General features: G+C 42.4%; 1 protein-coding gene across 6 annotated transcripts in view; it reads left to right on the plus strand.

The window, feature by feature from the left end:
• Positions 1-19,765, plus strand: part of pacrg (PARK2 co-regulated) — a 184,657-nt gene that overhangs the window by 161,140 nt on the left and 3,752 nt on the right. The window contains exons 5-7 of one of the 6 annotated variants that reach the window (XR_009798402.1): positions 15,293-15,413; positions 16,786-16,859; positions 17,127-17,378. Coding sequence is in view for 3 of the 6 variants with exons in the window: in XM_061843608.1 (XP_061699592.1) it covers positions 15,293-15,413; positions 16,786-16,859; positions 17,127-17,212 (281 nt within the window). In the remaining 3 variants the exon portion in view is untranslated. Of the gene's footprint in view, positions 1-15,292; positions 16,118-16,785; positions 16,860-17,122; positions 18,311-19,765 lie in introns of those variants that run through there. The other 5 variants (XR_009798403.1, XR_009798404.1, XM_061843608.1 and 2 more) reach the window with 5 other exon arrangements.

Below are 19,765 nucleotides of genomic sequence, written 5' to 3' on the forward strand. Positions count from 1 at the left end.
TTTGAAAATATTTGATGTCCGTACTCTTCTTGTTCTTCTTTTCCTTTCGGCTTGTTCCGATTAGGGGTCACCACAGCGTGTCATCTTTTTCCATCTAAGTCCATCTCGTGGATCTTCCTCTCTAACACCCACAGTCTTCATGTCCTCCCTCACAACATCAACCTTTTCTTTGGTCTTCCTCTTGCAGCTCCATCCTCAGCACCCTTCTACCAATATGCTCACTATTTCTCGCCTCTGGACATGTCCAAACCATCAAGGTCTGCACTCTCTAACCTTGTCTCCAAAACATCCAACTTTGGCTGTCCTTCTAATGAGCTCATTTCTAATCCTATCCAACCTGCTCACTCCAAGTGAGAACCTCAGCATCTTCATTTCTGCTACCTCAAGTTCTGCTTCCTGTTGTTTCTTCAGTGCCACCGTCTCTAATCCGTACATCATGGCCGGCCTCACCACTGTTTTATAAACTTTGCCCTTCATCCTAGCAGAGACTCTTCTGTCACATAGAACACCAGACACCTTCCCCCAACTGTTCCACCCTGCTTGTTGTCCGTACTCCATTTCTATTCAGGATAATCTGAAATCTACGAGACAAAATGGACAATATATGTCGGGATTAAACATACACAACGGGTATACAGAGAGTCCTCGATTTTGGCCCAATAGTTTTGTATCTAAGGCGTTATAGTCTAATCACGAGAGTGAAGCAAAGTTTTAGGTTCTGAATGCCGTAAGATGTTCCAGAAAAAGGTCTGAAGGACCCATACCTGAAATTGAACAGCACGTCAGCTAACTGCATGCTGGTGTGAAGTCGCCATTTTTGCCAAATTCCCTGGATTTGTATTGGGTGAACTCCAACTAGAGAATTTGGCCAAATCAGCTCCAATCAAGAGCAGCCATGCTAGACGGATGAGTGATGAGGTTGCTGATTCATTTATTTGTTTATTGTATGCCATCTAATGTCAATGGGGAAAGAGATCAAAGTTGGATCCTTTGGGGGACTTGCCAATGAAAAAGGCTGGGCAAGGGCCCGTAACCTTTTTTTTTTTTTTTTTTTGGGCATACGTATTAGGAACAGGATCTCTTCCATGTTACATATTTTGTGAACTTAGTGATTCTATCAAAATCGTTACAGCAAACTATCATCAAAGTGTGGTATAGTCACACCTAGTGTTAACCCAACTCCTATTATCCCGAAAGCTACAGTATATTTTACTGTACACAAGTATTACTACATTCATTTGCGGTTATTTGAAGGCACTCTATCGACGCTTGGTGTAACTCTGTTTGCGTTAGCCTTTAACATTTCAAAGCGCACCCTCCACTCGTTTGGCCCGTGGGTTTTTTTGGGTGGGGGGTGGGGGGGCACGGCAACGCAACAGTGGCCTTTAACGCCTGTCCCCCCGCGTGCCAATTGATTTTGTGCCTCCCACTGCTAACCTTGAGGTTAGCTGGCGTAATGAGATCGCATCTGACGGCATTGACTCACATCTGACAGCGCTGACACAAGAACACCCCCCCCCCCCCCAACCACCACCACCACCCTCCCGGGCTTGGGAGGGACGCCGACAGACAGTGGGAAAGGCGTGCTCCGCCACTGGTTCCCCTCTATTGTTTTCACATTCATTTACAAGCAAATGGAGCCACAAATGGCCGCTTCGTGACAAAAATGGTTATTACTTCTTCAGACTTTTTTTGGGCGTCTCTTTCATGATAGGTATTCATCCATCCAGAGCTTTATCCCGAGGCTTTTTACACAGTACAGGTTTTAAAATGCCAGGGTTTTGTGTGAAATAAAACAAGACCAAGATACATATTTCGAATGTTTTCCCACCATCAACATGTTTGGTGTTGTATATTTAGGTTTTGGACATTCTCATTTTACACTTCTTACTGATATATTTGAACAATGAAATCCCTCCAGGAGTTCTCTGGCTTGTGCCGTAAGATATGAATAGAAAACTACTCAGACAAGTAGAACAGCTGAACATTGTGTGGAATCGATCTGTTGCACTTTAAAAAAATGGAAGGTGTGTGCTCGCTTTCATTTAACATGAGTTTAACAGTGACTGCTACAATTTAAAGGCAGCCACGTCACCGTTTAAAAGAGGGTGTGTACAGTTTTGCAGACCTTATCCCGGCAGTTCATTTTGACTTTTGTGGGGGGGTTTTTTCAATTCAATTGTACGTGTTATAAGTCAGATAAGGAGTGGAAAAAGTTTTGAAATGACCTTTTTCTCATTTTTGTACGACACAAAAATCTGGCATTTGAACAGGGGTGTGTAGACTTTATATATCCACTGTATCTGGGTGCGTGATTGGGAGGATTGCGTAAAGTTGTCTTGACTATCGGTCGTGGCTACTAAGGTCTGAGTTTAGAGATGCTTCATTCCTTCCTTCTTCTTTGTTGCTTGGGAATTCCTAAAAAAAATCAGCTTTATTTATTTACAAAAAATGTGAAATTGGAATTCAGTTTCCTTATAGCCGTGTAGCCATGCGGACAAGCCGACCCGTGTGTGGAGACGATCGACAAGAGTGTAGCAGCCTGATCCTGATCCTGATCCTGGTCCTTGTCCTCTCGGGTTCCTGACATTGACACGTTTTAATCTGCCGCGCATTTCGCTGCAACTTTTGGTCTTTCAATTGGGAAACGCCCGCTAACGTCGTGTGAGGTGCGCGGGGGAAAATGAGATCAGTGACCCACGGCAAAGGTTACACTTGCATAAGCGTGAACAGTCACAAGATGGCCGCTCCTTAGGGGAGCGTTATAAGATTCATAAACTGCAGCTGACCGTGGAAGCCTTTTGTTTACTTCCCTGCGCCGGGTCGTACGTGGCACTCGTCGCAGCTAGCTCGGTTAAGCGGAAAGCTTCATGTTGATTACGCTGACTGACATTTTAAAGAAAGTAAGCATCCTTTGCTTTTTACAGTATTTGGGCAACGGTGCCAGTGGGAGTTTTTCGTTTCCTCCAAGTGATGTTACAATATAGCCTTCCTTTCTTGAGTGACAACCGGCACTGGAGAATACTGTTCTTTGAACGTTTAGATGTGTTTAAAGAATACGGGATGGGTAAAACTAATTGAAAAAGTTTTTTTTTTCTGTAATAGTCTTTCTCTATCATGGATTTGCATCTATTGTTAGTGAAGCAAGTGAGAGGTCAGGAGCCAGGATTCAGTTTTGTGTGTGCGTTTGTGTGCGAGAGCCACAGCTGTGCTGTCAGTCATCGGCGGGCTTCTACGTGACGGGTGGGGGGGCGGTGGGGGGGGGTGTAATGGCGAGTGTGGCAAAGTAAGAAGGCAATCCAAGGGCAAAGTGCAAGAGTGCAAGCATGTGTTGGAAACTGGAGTGTTTTTACATCGCACTGGTGGACGGGTGAGCTTCCACCACCTAAAGTGTTTTTTCCCCCCTCTGTTAGCATTTCCATCCATCCATTTTCTTTGCCGGTTATCCTCACGAGGGTCACAGGGAGTGCTGGAGCCTATCCCAACTATCAGCAGGCAGGAGGTTGCCAGCCAATCGCAGGGCACATGGAGACAAACATTCACATTCGCATCCGCATTCACAATCACACCGAGGGGCAATTTAGAGTGTCCAATTAATGTCGCATGTTTTGGGGATGTGGGAGGAAACCGGAGTGCACGGAGGAAACCCACACAGGCACAGGAAGAACATGCAAACTCCACACAGGCGGGTCCGGGATCAAACCCGGGACCTCAGAACTGTGAGGCCAACGCTTTACCAGCTAATCCACCGTGCCACCTCTGTTAGCGTTAAATCACATTTATTCCTTTAGTGGGAAATGTAATACATGCGTACACTTTATGCAACATTTCACTTTTTTTATCATTCAAGTTGCGCTTTCCTCAAAACTTTAGATTTTCATATTTTAAAAGCATAAAAAATATATATCATCATCTGCATTGGGTCCTTTAAAGCATGAAAACAATGATGCACAAACTATTTCTATTAAATGTATTATGTTATTATGGTTTAAGAAAGTACAACAGTATAGGGATTTTTTTTCGCTCATTAAAAAAACAATGCTGGAAAGAATTTATGGCATTTATGAACTGGAGGAATTAAACTCTTAAAGCCAAGGGAAAAAAAAAGAAAAGAAAGAGTTCTACTCGGGACTGTTTTGTCCATCCAGCTTTCCAGCCACTCCCGCCGGCCTGCTGGATTCCGAAGTGCTCCTGCTTGCCCTCACATCTGTTTGGCTTTTTTTCATTGGTATGTCCTGGAATTCATAACAACAATATTTCATATGAGATCACTTGAAAACACTCCCTAAATGCTTTTTAATTTGAAAGAGATTGAAATTACTCACTGCCCTAAAGCAAAAAACTGGTATTCTAAAAAGTCATTTTGGCATAAAATATTGTAAATAATTGGGAGGATGTCAGGAAATTTAAGTTCAATAATTAATATTGTTAATTCTGTCCTGTATGGGATCAAGAAAGTCCGCTGATTGATCTACAAACCTGGATGTGCATGTACATGTGCAACATTAAGGCTTTTAAATGAAATTATCATGACAACATTGACCGTTTTTAAAAGTGTATTACTATTACAATCAATTATTACTGAAATACATCTATTTAATTTCTAATACAGTAGCAGTTATACAGATATGACAGTATATAGGAAATCATTGTATTCTGCTTTTATATTTAACACAGCATCCTGACTTTGTTGGAAAATTGTAAAGATGAAATACCAACCCCAAAATATTCTAAAGAAATCTGTATTTTAAATAATTGAAAAAAAATACATTTTACAAACCTGTAAAATGATAAAAATTAAATAATGCAACAAGCGCTCTCTTTACATTTGCATTCAGTGGTCCTTTTTTTTTCCTTTTGTGTGACAGTCTAGAAGATTTTCATCAATGGGAAAAAGGAACAAACAAACACACACGCAATGATAAACGTGCACGCAAATGAAAAATAGTGACCAAAAGATTGAAATGAAAACGTTGCAAACTGGAGTCGAAGCTGCACGGCAGCTGGAGCCGTGCGCTTGATAAAGCGTATTAACAGTGCAACTTGAGCAGCGCGCAGACATGCTGAGCTGTCACAGTGTTTTCTGGCGATAAGAACACAACCGCTGTTCCACAGCCAAACCCGCCTCCCGCTCAAACTATTCCCGGAACTCCGACCGGTCCGTCCTCTCGCAATCTGCGTTCCTCGTTTCCGAGACCGAACCCCGAGCAGAAATGCGCAAAGCTCTCGGCGTTCGGCGACTCTCTGGGGCATCAAAGAGGCGATTGTACGAGGCGGCCTCCGCCCTAAGCCGCTTTCGGCCGCAACTCCCGCAGTCGATGCTAAGTTGATTAGAAACAATGGACCGGCTTGGCTGACGCCGCCACGCATCGGCTTGGGAATTCGGAGCTGAACTCTCCAAATCCTGTGCGGTGTGCTTGTCACCTGAGTCCCTCGGAGGAGAACCTCACGTGACGAGCAAAACCAGGAGCTGGTCCAAGATCTGGGAGATGGCCGGGTGAAATTCCTGGATGTTCAAATGCCACGTTTTAGTGTTATTAAAAAAATAGACTACGAGAAATCATTTGTAAACTTTTCCCACCATTTTTGTGACTTGTAAGATGAACGACAACATTTTTAAAAATGTTTTTTTTTTAGGAAAAGAGAAGTGTGCACACCCTCCAATAACTGGGTATATATGGATGTGTTCAGAATTAACCGCAGTTTTGAACTAAAATGAGAATCAGCATTGCCACTTTTTGAACTTTTGACTAACCCCAAATATGGTTAAGCTCTTATCCAGGTTCCTTTTCCCCCAAGGGAATACCAGATCTGTACCTGAAGAAGGCTTCTATTTGAGACGAAGCCTATTTTGCACAAATGCGTGTGTAATCGTTCAGCTATTGATACCGAAGTCCATTGACCGCGAATAGTTACTTTCATGCTAGATTGGGAAGGAAATTCTTCACATTGGTTTCTATTCATGTGTCCACAACGTGGAGGGAGGGCAGGTTTGCACTTGTTGCATGCATATAAGACAATGCCGTTGTGTATTTTGTATGTCCCGAGTCCATTTTCCAAATTTCTTCAAATTCTCTTCAAAGAATAATTTGTCGTCGTTCAACTCTCTCTGTGCCAACGAAATTTCGTGACAGGCTGAACAATGAAATGCTCTTGTACAAGGTATATAATAAATAACTGTGTGCAGTGAACCCACACATATTCGTCATTCGACATTGTTAAATTTGCTTGTTTGTGAATGTGGGGGGGGGGGGGCGCTGCCCTTCCTGTTGGCCGAAAGTCACCTATTTGCTGTTTTCGCGCTCAGTCCAACTTCATGTCTAATGTAAAAATGTGCTTTGGCGCCCTCTTGTGGCATCATGGTGTCTTAAAATCAGGGACGCTCTTTATTTGGTCAGAACATTGTTTTTTTTTTCATAGGAACAAATCTGCATGACTGCCATCTGGTGGCATGTACATGCAATAACTAACCCTTTTGGGTCTCCATCAATTATTCGTCGGTTCTATTTTTGTACTTGCGGGTTCATTGTATATAGTTTTCATGACATTTAGTGTTCTGTGAGATTTTATTAAATAGGCACGTTACAGATGGAGAAATCACCGATGCCATGTTCTCGGTCTTGACATGACCTAATAAGATTGAAGCTGAGCACTGGCTTGAGCTTTGCATCTCGTCTATTCCCAAAGACCTTTGCTTTGATGGTTTTCGTCGGCGGAGTTAAAATAAACAGCCAAATGTCACGCGAAACCTCCCTTTCTCTGTCTTGCTGCATCGACGCGCTAAAGACACTTGAATCCCGGGGATTATCGCGGAAGACAAAAACAAAACGACTGCTTTCGCGCCGCAAATGTCACAAGGAGCGCAGGATCCTTCTTCCTCGTCGGCATCGACTGGTTCCTCTTCCTCACAGGACTCCTGTCAAGCCTTTTTCCTGGCCTTAGATGGTGGGAGATAAGATTAAAATCAGTTTCTAAAAATTGCACTGGGCCCTCCATTTAATAAGGTCGCTGACGTAGGACGTTTGGTGGATGCAAATGGTACACAATGACCGAGTTTGTTGGGTGGCATAAAGGCCACTTTATACCCCCGCGGTCGCACAGCCGATGACATCCACATCGGATCACGTGACCTTCGGGTTGCCCCGCGCGGCACCTCTGCATAGCTTCTGCGTATGTTGGTGCACGTACCTTCTTCTTCTTCTTTTTCCTTTCGGATTGTCCCGTTAGGAGTCACCACAGTGTGTCATCTTTTTCCATCTCAGCCTATCTCCTGCATCTTCCTCTCTAACACCCACAGTCTTAATGTCTTCCCTCACAACATCCATCAACCTTTTCTTTGGTCTTCCTCTCGCTCTTTTGCTTGGCAGCTCCACCCTCAGCACCCTTCTACCAATATACTCACTCTGTCGCCTCTGAACATGTCCAAACGATCTGAGTCTGCTCTCTCTAACCTTGTCTCCAAAACATCCAAGTTCGGCTCTCCCTCTAATGAGCTCATTTCTAATCCTATCCAACTTGCTCCCTCCGAACGAGAACCTCTACATTTTCATTTCTGCCACCTCCAGTTCTGCTTCCCGTTGTCTCTTCAGTGCCACCGTCGCCATTGTTTTGTAGACTTTGCCCTTCATCCTACCGTAGACTCTTCTGTCACATAGAACACCAGACACGTTCCATAAACTGTACCACCCCGCTTGGACCCATTTCTTCACTTCCTTACCACACTCTCCATTGCTCTGGATTGTTGACCCCAAGTATTTGAAGTCGTCCACCTTCACTATCTCTTCTCCCTGCCCCTCACATTCATACACATATATTCTGTTTTCTATATCTTGCCCCGCACATGTAAAAAAAAAACAAAAATGTTGTCTGGGGAAAGCAGCAGAGCTCATCTCTCATGATTGGCCCGTTTTAGTCACATGCTGTGATGACATACTCAGCGTTCTTGCCGGCTCCACATACCACCGATGCCGCCCCCTTCTCGATCGATTTTGCAGCATCATTAAATGTATCATCTGGTCATTTACATCCATTTGTTCAAGAAGAACGTTCGCCAATGTTGTTGCTTTGTTCCTTGGTACGAAAAGTAAAAACGGCTCCCGTAAATGACCAAAATGTGCTGAGGGAACCCCACCCTGTATCGTCCTAACCAATACCAGCGCTGACTTGGGGATGAACTAAAATACCGTATTTTCCGCACTACAAGGCACACCTAAAAACCTTTAATTTTCTCAAAAGCTGGCGGTGCTTCTTATAATCCGGTGCGCCTTATATATGGATCAGTATTGAGCCTTTAGTGCAGCTCCATCTAATGGATGCATAACATAACCCCGGCCTCTACTGCAAGGTCTATTCTGTGCGCCTTATAATCCGGTGCGCCTTATATACGGGAAACGTTTTTGAATATGCCGTTCGTTGGAGGTGCGCCTTATAACGCAGTGCGTCTTATAGTGCAAAAAATACGGTATATTTTCGGTGAGCACTAATTTCTTTTTTCATTTGATTAATGCTCTATGGTATTATAGTTGCATTACAAATATGCACTATAATTAGGACTTTACTGCTTTTTTAGCAAAGATTAGTAACGTACTATTTTACGACGCAGTACGAATCTGAGTTATGTGGCTGCAGTTGGACCTGACCCCCATCCTTTCTCTACTTGTTGAAAAAGAAGAGAAAAGAAGAGAAGGGGCCAAAAAAAATTAGCACTGTGAGAAGAATAAAAGGGAGCGCTGAACTACAATTTCTGAATAAGTTTTAGAAGCCTCCTCGCCTTCATTTCACCTCCCTTCTGCAACACATTTTTCTTTCTCTCCTTAAAAACATTGGACAACGTGTCGATTTACACAATGACTTCGTAAAACGGGAAATGTTTCATGTACAGTTTGCCAAAATGATACAATTGATACAAACCAAAGTAAGTGAATCGCTACAATATTCATGGCTGACTAGTAGTTGCCAATGTCATGAGCTTCTTAATTTATATATGTATGTGTACAGTACCACACATTTTCTTATTGTCAGTCTAGATGTTTTCCAAGCAGCTCACAAAGAAAAAAAAAATCACTTCACACACCTCCCTACAGAATAATTGGGCCCATCCTGAATTTGCTGAATACCGAACTGCAAAACGGATAAAAAAAAAAAAAAAAGCTGAGTTTTATGGGCAGGATGTGCGAGGGGCTGATAACAGTGTCTTCAATATTTTCTACTCGGAGACCTTCTTTCAAACATACAAACAAAAACGACCCCCTTTATCCTTATTTTCTACCATGTCATGTAAATGGTTCCCGAATGGAGCGGCTGGGTTCACTTTTGCGGTCTGGTGTCAGCTGGGACTCAGCGGCAGAGGAGTTTAATGAGGTCGCCTGCTGAGAAGAGTACACCTACGCCCGGCGTACGAAGAACGGGGCAGTTCGGCTGTTAGCGTGTGGACGCTAACAACACACGAGCCTCCGAAAACAGATGTCCCCTAAAGAACAAAGTTGGTCTGGAGCAGGAGGGTTTATGGTTGTTGCTATTTTCCATGACTTTTGTTGCATAAAATAGAGTATACAGCAGTGGCTTGAGATACAAGCTCCATTTGTTCCATGGTCGCACTTGTAACTTGAAGGCACATTTTTGTTGTATACTGAAGACATTTGGGTTTCAGATCAGAAGATGAATAGTCGACAAATGCTCATAGTTCCAGCTTTTATTTCGTGGTATTTATATCTAGATGTGTGAAACAACCCAAGACGGTGCACCTTTTGTCTGAACCACCCACTTTTAAAGGTGAGCAAAAGTATTTAGTGAAGGTATTTCGTTTAGTTGCTCAGGCGGTGCTTTTTACAATGATTGCTTAAATTTTTTTCTGAATTTGGGTTTCTCCTGTGAAAACTGCATTTGCTCTTCAGCAAACATGAAGACCAGAGAGCTGCCTAGGGGAGACAAAGAAACCATTTTGAAGCTGAATGAAGAAGGAAAGTTGATCAGAACTGTTGCACAAACACTGGAATGTCCTGAAAAAGAAATCTTCTGGTGTACTGAGCAACAGACATCGAACGGGTCGGCCAAGCGTATCAACAGCAGTTGATGACAGAAACGTGAGAACTGGGAATAAACACCCCAAAACGACACTCAGTGACATCACTGGCAACCTCCACAGGGCAGGGGTGAAGGTTTCACCATCCACTTTTCCGAGAAGACTTCTAGAGAAGAACTGTACATGTCAAGCCACATGATGCAAAGCACTCATATGCAAAAAGAATCCGAAGACCAGATTGGATTTTACAAAGATGAGGACCAAGAGTTTTGGAACAAATTTTTTTATGGGCTGATGTAACCAAGATTAACCTCTACTAAAGTGATGAAAAGGCCAAAGTATGGCAAAAGAAAGGATTTGCTTATGATCCCAAACTCAAAGATCATCTTTGAAGCGTGGTGGAGGTAATGTCATGGCTTGTGCTTACATAACTGCTTCTGGAACTGGCTCACTAGTCTTTATTGATGATGTAACTCATGATGATAGCAGCAGAAGGAATTCTGAAGTCTACAAATTCATTATGTCTGGCAGTTTCCAGAACAAAACTAATCAGGAAAAGCTTCGTCACGCAACAAGACAATGACCCAAAACACATTGCCAACACGACAAAGGACTTCATCAGAGGGAAAAAGTGGAAGGTTTTCGACTGCCCAGGTCAATCACAAAAAAAAAAAAAAAAAACATCCATTTGACCTCCTGAAGAGGAGACTGAAGGCAGAAACCCCCAGAAACAAGGACAGAAGAACTGAAAGAGTTTTCAGTAAAGGCCTGGAAAAACATTTCAAATGAAGAATGCAACAGTCTTGTGAAGTCAGTGAGTCGCAGGCTTCATGCACTTGTTCCAAGTAAGGGTTATGCCACCAATTTTTAAATTTTATTAATTCATTCGTATTCCAAACTGCTTTTTCTCACTGGGGTTGTGGGTGTTCTGTAGCCTATCCCAGCTATCTTTGTACGAGAGGCCAGAGAAATCTTAAACGGGTCGCCAGACAATCGCAGGGCATGCAAACAACCATTTACACTCACATTCACGCCTATGGACAATTTAAAGTCTTCGGTTCACTTACTTTACATGTAGATGGAAGCCAGAGTACCCCAAGAAAAACCACCCAGGCACAGGGGAGTGGAGGGGGCATGCAAACTCCACACAGGCAAGAACAGATTTGAACCCGGGTCCTCTTAACTGTGAGGCAGATGTGCTAACTAGTCAGTCACTGTGCCACCTAAATGTTATCTGCTTAAAATATGTTTTATAATGTCTGTTCCAATTTTTCCCCTCCCTTGAAAAGTGTCTGGTTTCAAACAAAAGCTGCTTTGTATGAGTTATTTAACACATCTAGATGTAAACAGCATGAAATAAAAGCCGCAATTCATAAGGCAAATGTCTTCAATATACAACAGAAACAAAGGAATTGACCTTGCCGTTCCAGTACAGCGCCGGTCGAGTGTTTTTTGGGCTGGGCAGGAACACGATACGCCGCTTCCGTCCAATCACAACAGAGCGAGGAAGCGGCCCTCCCTTGGGATACCCACACCGAAAACACGCACACACACACACACACACACGTTAAACACACAACAGAGTTCTAGCGCGCTGGGGGAACTTGTTATCGAAAAACATTCCAGAGGTATCGAGCCACTCTTTTCTCCTTTTCAGCAACACGCACACACACACACCACACACACACACACGTTAAACACACAACAGAGTTCTAGCGCGCTGGGGGAACTTGTTATCGAAAAACATTCCAGAGGTATCGAGCCACTCTTTTCTCCTTTTCAGCAACACGCACACACACACACACACACACGGCGGCCTTATCAGCATGGTAAAATGCCAATCTCGTGCTACAAACGGCGCCGGGCCTCAAAAACAAAAGAAACGCCGACGTTTCTATAGAGACGGATCGACACCGGCGCGCGCGCACACACACTCTCCCTCATTCATCCCGGTTAAAAACCATCGTTCCCATGCTAATCTATCTTTTTTTTTTTTTTTTTTTTCGAGTAAAAGTGATATCGCTCCCAAGTGAGAGAAAAAACAGGCAGAGATGAAAAACACCTGTTGTGTGGAAAAATGAGCCGCTCCTAATTAAACGTCACTGAAGGGTGAATGGGAAACCACATGGCTTTTTACTTTGCTTTTTTCTTTTCTTTCTTTGCTCTGGATCACCACGTGAATTCTCATTGACACGTTCAACCCCCCTCCCCCCACTTTCTTGCCAGATGACTCCTTTTGCCCTCTTTTGCTTAAGGAAGGGCGGTCGTTCGACTCCCCGGCTCAAGGCCCGGCGGTGTGGCGTGCGTTTTTGAACGGGAGGCGCCCCGCCAGTTAGCGCGATCTGAAATAGCATCAAAACAATCCGAGCGGGCCGCAGCGATAAAAGAGCAAAGGGAATGGGGGGAGGAGAGGGAGTGTGAACGTACACTCGAGATTTTTAGCCTCAAATCACTTTCACGCGGAGATCCAGCAGTGACAGAAAACCCGACACAACAAATGTAACCCAAAGTAAGATTTATGTTCCGCTTGACCCAAATGAACAGCCCTGAATACAATTTCTTTAAAAATGGGTTGTGCAAATGCTTGTGGATTTTAATCAATTTCAGGGATGAGAATTTAACGTGGATTCGTGGAATTCTGATCTTTTTTCAGCTGAAATTGTCATTTTTGTGAAACGTGTAAATCCGTTGAGAAAATTTGGGGCGTGGGGGGGTAGGGTACGGCGTGAGGCGGGGAGAGGCTGTGATCAAGACCGGCCGCCGGCATCCATCAGCAACGCTCCTCGTGAAATTAGTCATGGCTGTGATAGTGGAAAACGGCATTGCTATCTGTTTGCATTAAATTTGGTGTTTATAATAACAACAACATTCCGATTTCCGGCAGCATTTTGCCGCTATTTCGTCGGTATTTTCACTCTGATAACATTTCATAGAGAAGCATTCTCTTTACTACGGCGTAGTTATAACTTATGGACATACGTACGCATATGTTATCGAGCGGTCTGCACGTTTGCCAGTGTGACGAAAGTCTTGGAGCCAAAAGAGGGAAAATTGATAAAAACCACGGGGTAAAAAACTGTTTCAGATGGGCATTGCTTGCAAAAGTGTAACCGTGCAGATAGGAACCAAAATGGTATCAACATGTCTAACCGAACACATGCAAAAAATGGATGTTCCCGGCAAAGTGCCGTGCACTCTGTGTTCCGATATGGTCAATTATGGAAGCCGAGGAGCAAAAAATATCTAGGAGCATATCCAGACCAGGAAACACAAAAATACAAAGGTAAGTTGGACGTAAATTTCTCAAATATTATATAATTGATATCTGTTAATACGATTAGGCCCTGTAGATCACGCATTTTATCGCTCACTTATATATTTCATGATCTCTCTCGCTCTCAGATAGATAGATAGATAGATAGATAGATAGATAGATAGATAGATAGATAGATAGATAGATAGATAGATAGATAGATAGATAGATAGATAGATAGATAGATAGATAGATAGATAGATAGATAGATAGATAGATAGATAGATAGATAGATAGATAGATAAACAAATGACTTGTGTACTTCTTTTTGAAGTATAATTTATAAGTGCAGTAGGCTATTTGATATAAATTTCACTCAGTCTACATTTTTATGTCTGAAGTTTGGCACAATTATTTTGGTTGGCTGAACTGGAGGTGGCAGAAATGAAGATGTTGAGGTTCTCGCTCGGAGTGAGCAGGTTGGATAGGATTAGAAATGAGCTCATTAGAGGGACAGCCAAAGCTGGATGTTTTGGAGACAAGATTCGAGAGAGCAGACTTCGATGGTTTGGACATGTTCAGAGGCGAGGGAGTGAGTATGTTGGTGGAAGGGTGCTGAGGATGGAGCTGCCAGGCAAAAGAGCGAGAGGAAGACCAAAGAGAAGGTTTATGGATGTGGTGAGGGAAGACATGAGGGCAGTTGGGGTTAGAGAGGAAGATGCAGGAGATAGGCTAAGATGGCAAAAGATGACACGCTGTGGCGACCCCTAACGGGACAAGCCGAAAGGAAAAGAAGAAGAAGAAGATTTTGGTTGTTTGGACTCATATTTTAAGTTTTCAAAATGTTCTGATTGCCCTGTATTTACACTGTTAGAGGTAACCAGAGGTCACCATTTAACAATGTGTTTTATAAAAAGTTTTTGTGCCCAAAAGGGGGGGGGGGCACCCACCTTTGTACACCCCCCCCCCCCACGAAGGCAAACATTTTCAGTATTTTTTCAAATTGGTCATTCTCATCCCTGCAATTGTAGAAATGTAGAACGTGAAACTTGAAGTTGGAATCTGTTGAGAAATGCAGAAGGAGGAGGTGAATAGTTAACAATTTTTGTGAAAATTTTGAATTATTGGAAATGTGACAAATACTTCCCAAGTTTTTTTTTTTTTAAGTGAGATAAATATTTCGAAGTTGTAATGGTCGAAATGGGTTGAGAAATGTGGATGGAGAAGGTAAATATATAAAGTATCTGCATTAATTTTGCGATAATGTAAATGAAAAATGTGGAACAATAAATCATTTTGGAGTTTGGGAAATTTGAAAACTAACTCCCTCGATGTCTAGAATGAGCTGAACGGTTTAAAATTTGAATTGAAACGATGGGGAACCTTTTTGTTGAATGTCTCTGTCACTCAAGTGTCTTTTTTTAAGTCCTATATTTTGACTTTTTAGACTTCTGTAGAGTGAGTCTCTAAAATGGGCTTCGTATAAAAATGTGAATTTAAAAAAAAAAAAATCAATATAACACTTTGGTTTTGTCATACCAGTGTCCAGGAAACGCCCCTCTGACACCTACTTCTGTTTGACCCAGTTTTGTATCTTCATATTTGGCTAAGACGGCCCCCTTCCTCTGATTGGTCACCTCGGTCTTAAAGAATAAAGATCTTCGCTAGTGACATAGATAAGTTTGAGAAATTCAGATTAGTTGATTTCAGGCCTCTCAGCAGAAAAGACTCAGGAACTCTAGAATTTGTGGGTGATATTCATTAGTACGTCACGGTTACTTCTCTTTCCGTGACTGGAGTACAAGTTGATCTTGGTCTGATGTGTCCATAGGATGGTGTTCCAGCATTGGACTTTTTTAGTTGTGGGTTTTTGGATGGTGGTGGTGGTGGTCGTGCCACAGCGTGGGCATATATGGCCGCTGATGTGAAATCAAGAGGATTGTCTTCTCTGATATACGTCAGTTTTTCCAATTAGCAGCTTATGTTTATGTTACATTTGTGACTCTCTTGTCCCGCAGTCAACTCGGGCGACGGCATCGACTACAGCCAGCAGAAGAGAGAGAACGTTGGCGACCTCATTCAGGAGACTCTGGAGGTGTTGGAGCGCTACGGCGGAGAGGACGCATTCATCAACATCAAGTACATGGTGCCCACCTATGAGTCCTGCATGATTAAGTGAGGGTGACCGGGTCGGGGCGGAGGGGGGGTGGGGGTGGTCATAGGTGGGCATGACACAGTACCAACTTGGTCCAGGGCGATCATTTTTTCTATGTTGAAATAGTTCCTGCTACGACAATGAAGGACAATGGAGGGGAACAGTACTCTTCTGTATACACTTCTCAGGAGACAAAGTTTCAAGAGTAGGGACCATGCAGGGGGGAAATGGGCACAAGTTTCTTTTACTTTTCTGCAAATCTATTTTTTCATGAGGAGACTATGAAAATTATTTCATAGTGGTGCCCTAAGATACGAGTGTAATTTGTTCTGTGTCCATGCTCTTTCATCCTTGCCATTTGAAATCAATGGAAATTCCATTAATCATTTACAGCCTCACCGTCAAGCCCCCACCTCTGAAGTTTTATTTTTTCATACGTAAAAATAGGACTCCATACATTTTTACTGTGTAAAATTTACAGTTTGTGCCTCACGATTTCATGTATTATCCATCGATGTGCTGTGGCTTCTAGTGTACCCGCCTTTGCCGATAGGAGGCGCTACTGTACAATGCAGTACTAATAAAGATAAACGAAGAAGAATATACTGCTTCTTCTTCTGCTTTTCTACCAAGCAGTAGGTTGCTGTAATATTAGCAATATTTTGTCAAGGATGCGTAATATATACCTGTGAGTAATGTTACATTATCTGTCTAAATGTGTTATTCCACCATATTCTTTGAAATATCCATTTCCTAACGAATCCTAAAACCACGACTTTCAATGCTAACTGTTAGCATGTACGTTCTTTTTTTGCCCTCATCCATTTGGTTGTTGACTGTTAGCATTAATCTAGCGGACTTTCCTGAGAGAAAGCTAGGGTTGTTTTACATAAATGTCATTTTTTTTTATGCTACGTGTGATCTGAAAATGCAGGTGGGGTCAACATTAACCATCTTGAAACCGGTCCTCTTTATATATATATAAATATATATATATATAAATTAAATGTCCAAGTTTACAGCCCCCATAAATCCCTTGTATATGAAGTGTGCACTCGTTAGTCAAAGCAACATTTCTGCAGAATGACCGGTTGGTTCAAGAAAAACTCGTATGTCGGGTCACATGTATATCAATTTACCACTGTATGTTGGACAAAAACCTTTTACAAAAAAAAATTTAGGGGACAATGACATATTTTCAGGGTAACTACCTTTCCCACCCACTGATTGATGTACATGTGAAATGTAATCAATTGTCATTTTTGTAATTGTAAAAATGTCAAATTGGGCATCATCAGCACATTGACCTTTTTTTCTGAAATGGATATCATCACTTTTTCTGGTATGTTGTTACAGTTTTTGTGAAGGAGCACAGTTCAGGCAGGTGTCCCATGGTGCAGTAATGAGCGTGAATCCTTTTTTCATGGAAGGTCAGACTACATTCTTTTCGAAAAAGAATTGAACGTTTCCTATTCTGATTATCCACCCGATTTCTATACAGCCATGTACCTATGCAATCAATAACCATATGAAAGCCTCATCTCTGTAGGTGTACCTATACATAAATGTCATTAAAATGTTTTTTCACATTCAGTGAGCCATGTCACATCATTGTGATTTCACTTCATTCATGTACTGTGCATGCATTCCATATCCATTTTATACACTAAACTGCGCTCCTTGTGCCGCTCAGCCAGCTGGAGACGGACCCTGTCGCAACGTGCCTGGGAAGGCCACCTGGAATGACGGCCCTCAGCATTCCGAGGCAAACTCGTGCTCTTAAAGATTGTGGGAGACTTCCTCTCAACTTCATGCGAAAGTGTTGCACTTGCTCTCGTTCCTATCGTTACACAATGTCGGTGGAGGTTTCCTGGAAGATTTTCAACACAGTCCTACAGTGTGCTGTGGGTTGAAAATATATGGATATGACATCAAAACATGAATATGAAGTAAGTACATGGACTATTGAGACAATTAATTGTGCTCAGTTACATATTTCAGTTTTATCTCTCTACAGTATAAAAATTTATAATAATGATCACTATAGACTGCATCAGACAACAAAGGATTTCCTATGCTTGAAAAACAAGCGGTTGTGAAGTTGAAAGGCGATGGAAAATCAATCATCCTAAAAAAAAAGGAATACCCTGAAGCTCAGTCACAAGTATATAAAAAAAAAAAACAGGCAGGAATTTACCCAAAGTAAATTATGCTTAATGTCTACACTCAATTTTGGGTTTTGCTTGTGAAGATTACGTGTATGTGAATTACACGTGTAAAATAATGTGTACAATACAGCCATTTGGAAACCACGTGTGTAGTAAGCAGTATGTCAAAATGGTAGACCAAGGAAAACACCTACTCTTGATGAAAGAAACCTTTTTGAAAGCGTGGAATAAAGACTCAAACTACTGTTCATGACATCAGCAGCAAACGTCCCGAGGGAAGGGAGCAAGGCCATGAAGAAAAGTACAGACACAACATGAGTATAAGTTGCAAAACACCGGCCAGAAGATAGGATGACATGACTATACAAGATCATAAAGAAGACCACTCTGGAATTTGACAAAACAAATCAATCGACCTTTCCGATGGCGATCTTAAGCGCCGCCCCCTTGCAGTGTCCCACGAGCTTCCAAAATGGCGATTGAACAGAACAGGTTTGAAGTCGATTCTCTTATCGCGTATTCCAGATGATATTGGAGTATGGTTTTTTTGCCAAATGTGTCAGACTTGTCCAAGAGAGGTCTCAACTATTTCACCCAAGGATATGTACACGGAATTAAGATTTTGGACGGAGCAGGACGCAATGTCAGAGTTACAGCGAAACGTTGGCGATCGATGCAAAAAAAAGTTTGACACCTCACAAACTTCATATTGAAATCCAGCAGGATAAAATAGTGGAATCGTACTGCGCATGTAAAGCAGGGTGAGCACTTTTTGCTTGGAAAGATCACGAGTAATATCATTGTAGTCTTTAGAAGTGAGTTAGGTTTGATTTTCTACAAGTGCATTTAAACAATGGTGATTAACTCAGTCAGTACTCACCAGATGAAAAAGTTTGACTTGGCTCGTAATCAAACCCAGTGCTCTGTCTTAAAAGTCTGATGTGATACAAACGGGCAAATAGACATTTCTCTTGCATGACATGGCGCATTTGTGTATCACTAACCCAAATCTTCGGCGTAAAACATTACACACTTCATTCAGCAGGTCAGTGATACACTAAAAAGGTGAAAGTTCTCCTGCAATGTATAAAACACTGATAATAATTCAATCAAAATGAGAGAAGATACTTCTCCCTCACTTACCTTCGAACATACAGCCTTGTGTTTGTTGATATTGTCTACACGTAGTTTTGTGTGTGCTCTTCCGCGAGCTTTAATCCATCGTAGACACTTTGTCAACTGTGTTTTAGGCTTTGGAAAATGAATCAAGCGGGCCCGTTGTAACCTAGCCGTATATCTTTCATCAGAATTGCACGTTCCCCAAGCGCATCTGAGGACCATTTTTTTTCGTGACATTAACTTTTCCAAGCTCACGCTACTGACAACCAGCATTGCTTGTGGGACGATATGGCGAGAGGGGCGTGTCAAGCCAGGGGTTAAGACAATCTGGCTATGTGATTGGCTATTATTGTACGAGTGATTGACAGGTCGGGAAGATCAATTGTGCTGAATGTCTATGTTCAATTTGGAATTTTGGTTTTTGGCTAAGAAGACAACATCAGGACTAGTGTGAAGGTGCAACCAATCTGGCAATAGATGGTCAATCAGTTTTGCTGTAGCCAGACGGACCTTTTGGAATGCCTTGAAAAGGAAATGACTCACTGGTCTACTGCGTCACAGACAGGAGACCAGTTTCCAGTTGTAAAACAAGCAATTTTGAAGATGTGTGAAGTCACTCAGAGCCAATGCACAAACCCGTACACCCATTTGAAAACGCCACGCTTCAGTTTGTCGCCCAAAAATTCCAAGAACTGAAAAATAGAATACGTCTGCAGATTGAAAATGCTAAAATGTGGATACACTACCAATCTGAAGGGTATGGCTTGGTAGGCTTGCAGTGTCGCAATTTGATTGGTGGGTCGAACTTTTGACTAGCCTGCGGTTCCGTGCGACTCTATCACTGACGTCCAACTCGCGGGAGTCACAGGCTTATCTGGTCAGTAAAGGGGGCTGCGTGGACATTTTGTAAACCTCCCACAAAAGCAGTTTTTCACAACACGTTAGTTACTTCATCTACACTACATTTTTTTTCTTTTAGCTAGCTCTCAATGTCACAAGACCCGTAATGTACAGATACTGCCTCCAGTGTGGTCCACTTAAAAGGCCAG

Source organism: Syngnathoides biaculeatus, chromosome 15 (assembly GCF_019802595.1).
Source record: "Syngnathoides biaculeatus isolate LvHL_M chromosome 15, ASM1980259v1, whole genome shotgun sequence".
Classification (NCBI taxonomy): domain Eukaryota; kingdom Metazoa; phylum Chordata; class Actinopteri; order Syngnathiformes; family Syngnathidae; genus Syngnathoides; species Syngnathoides biaculeatus.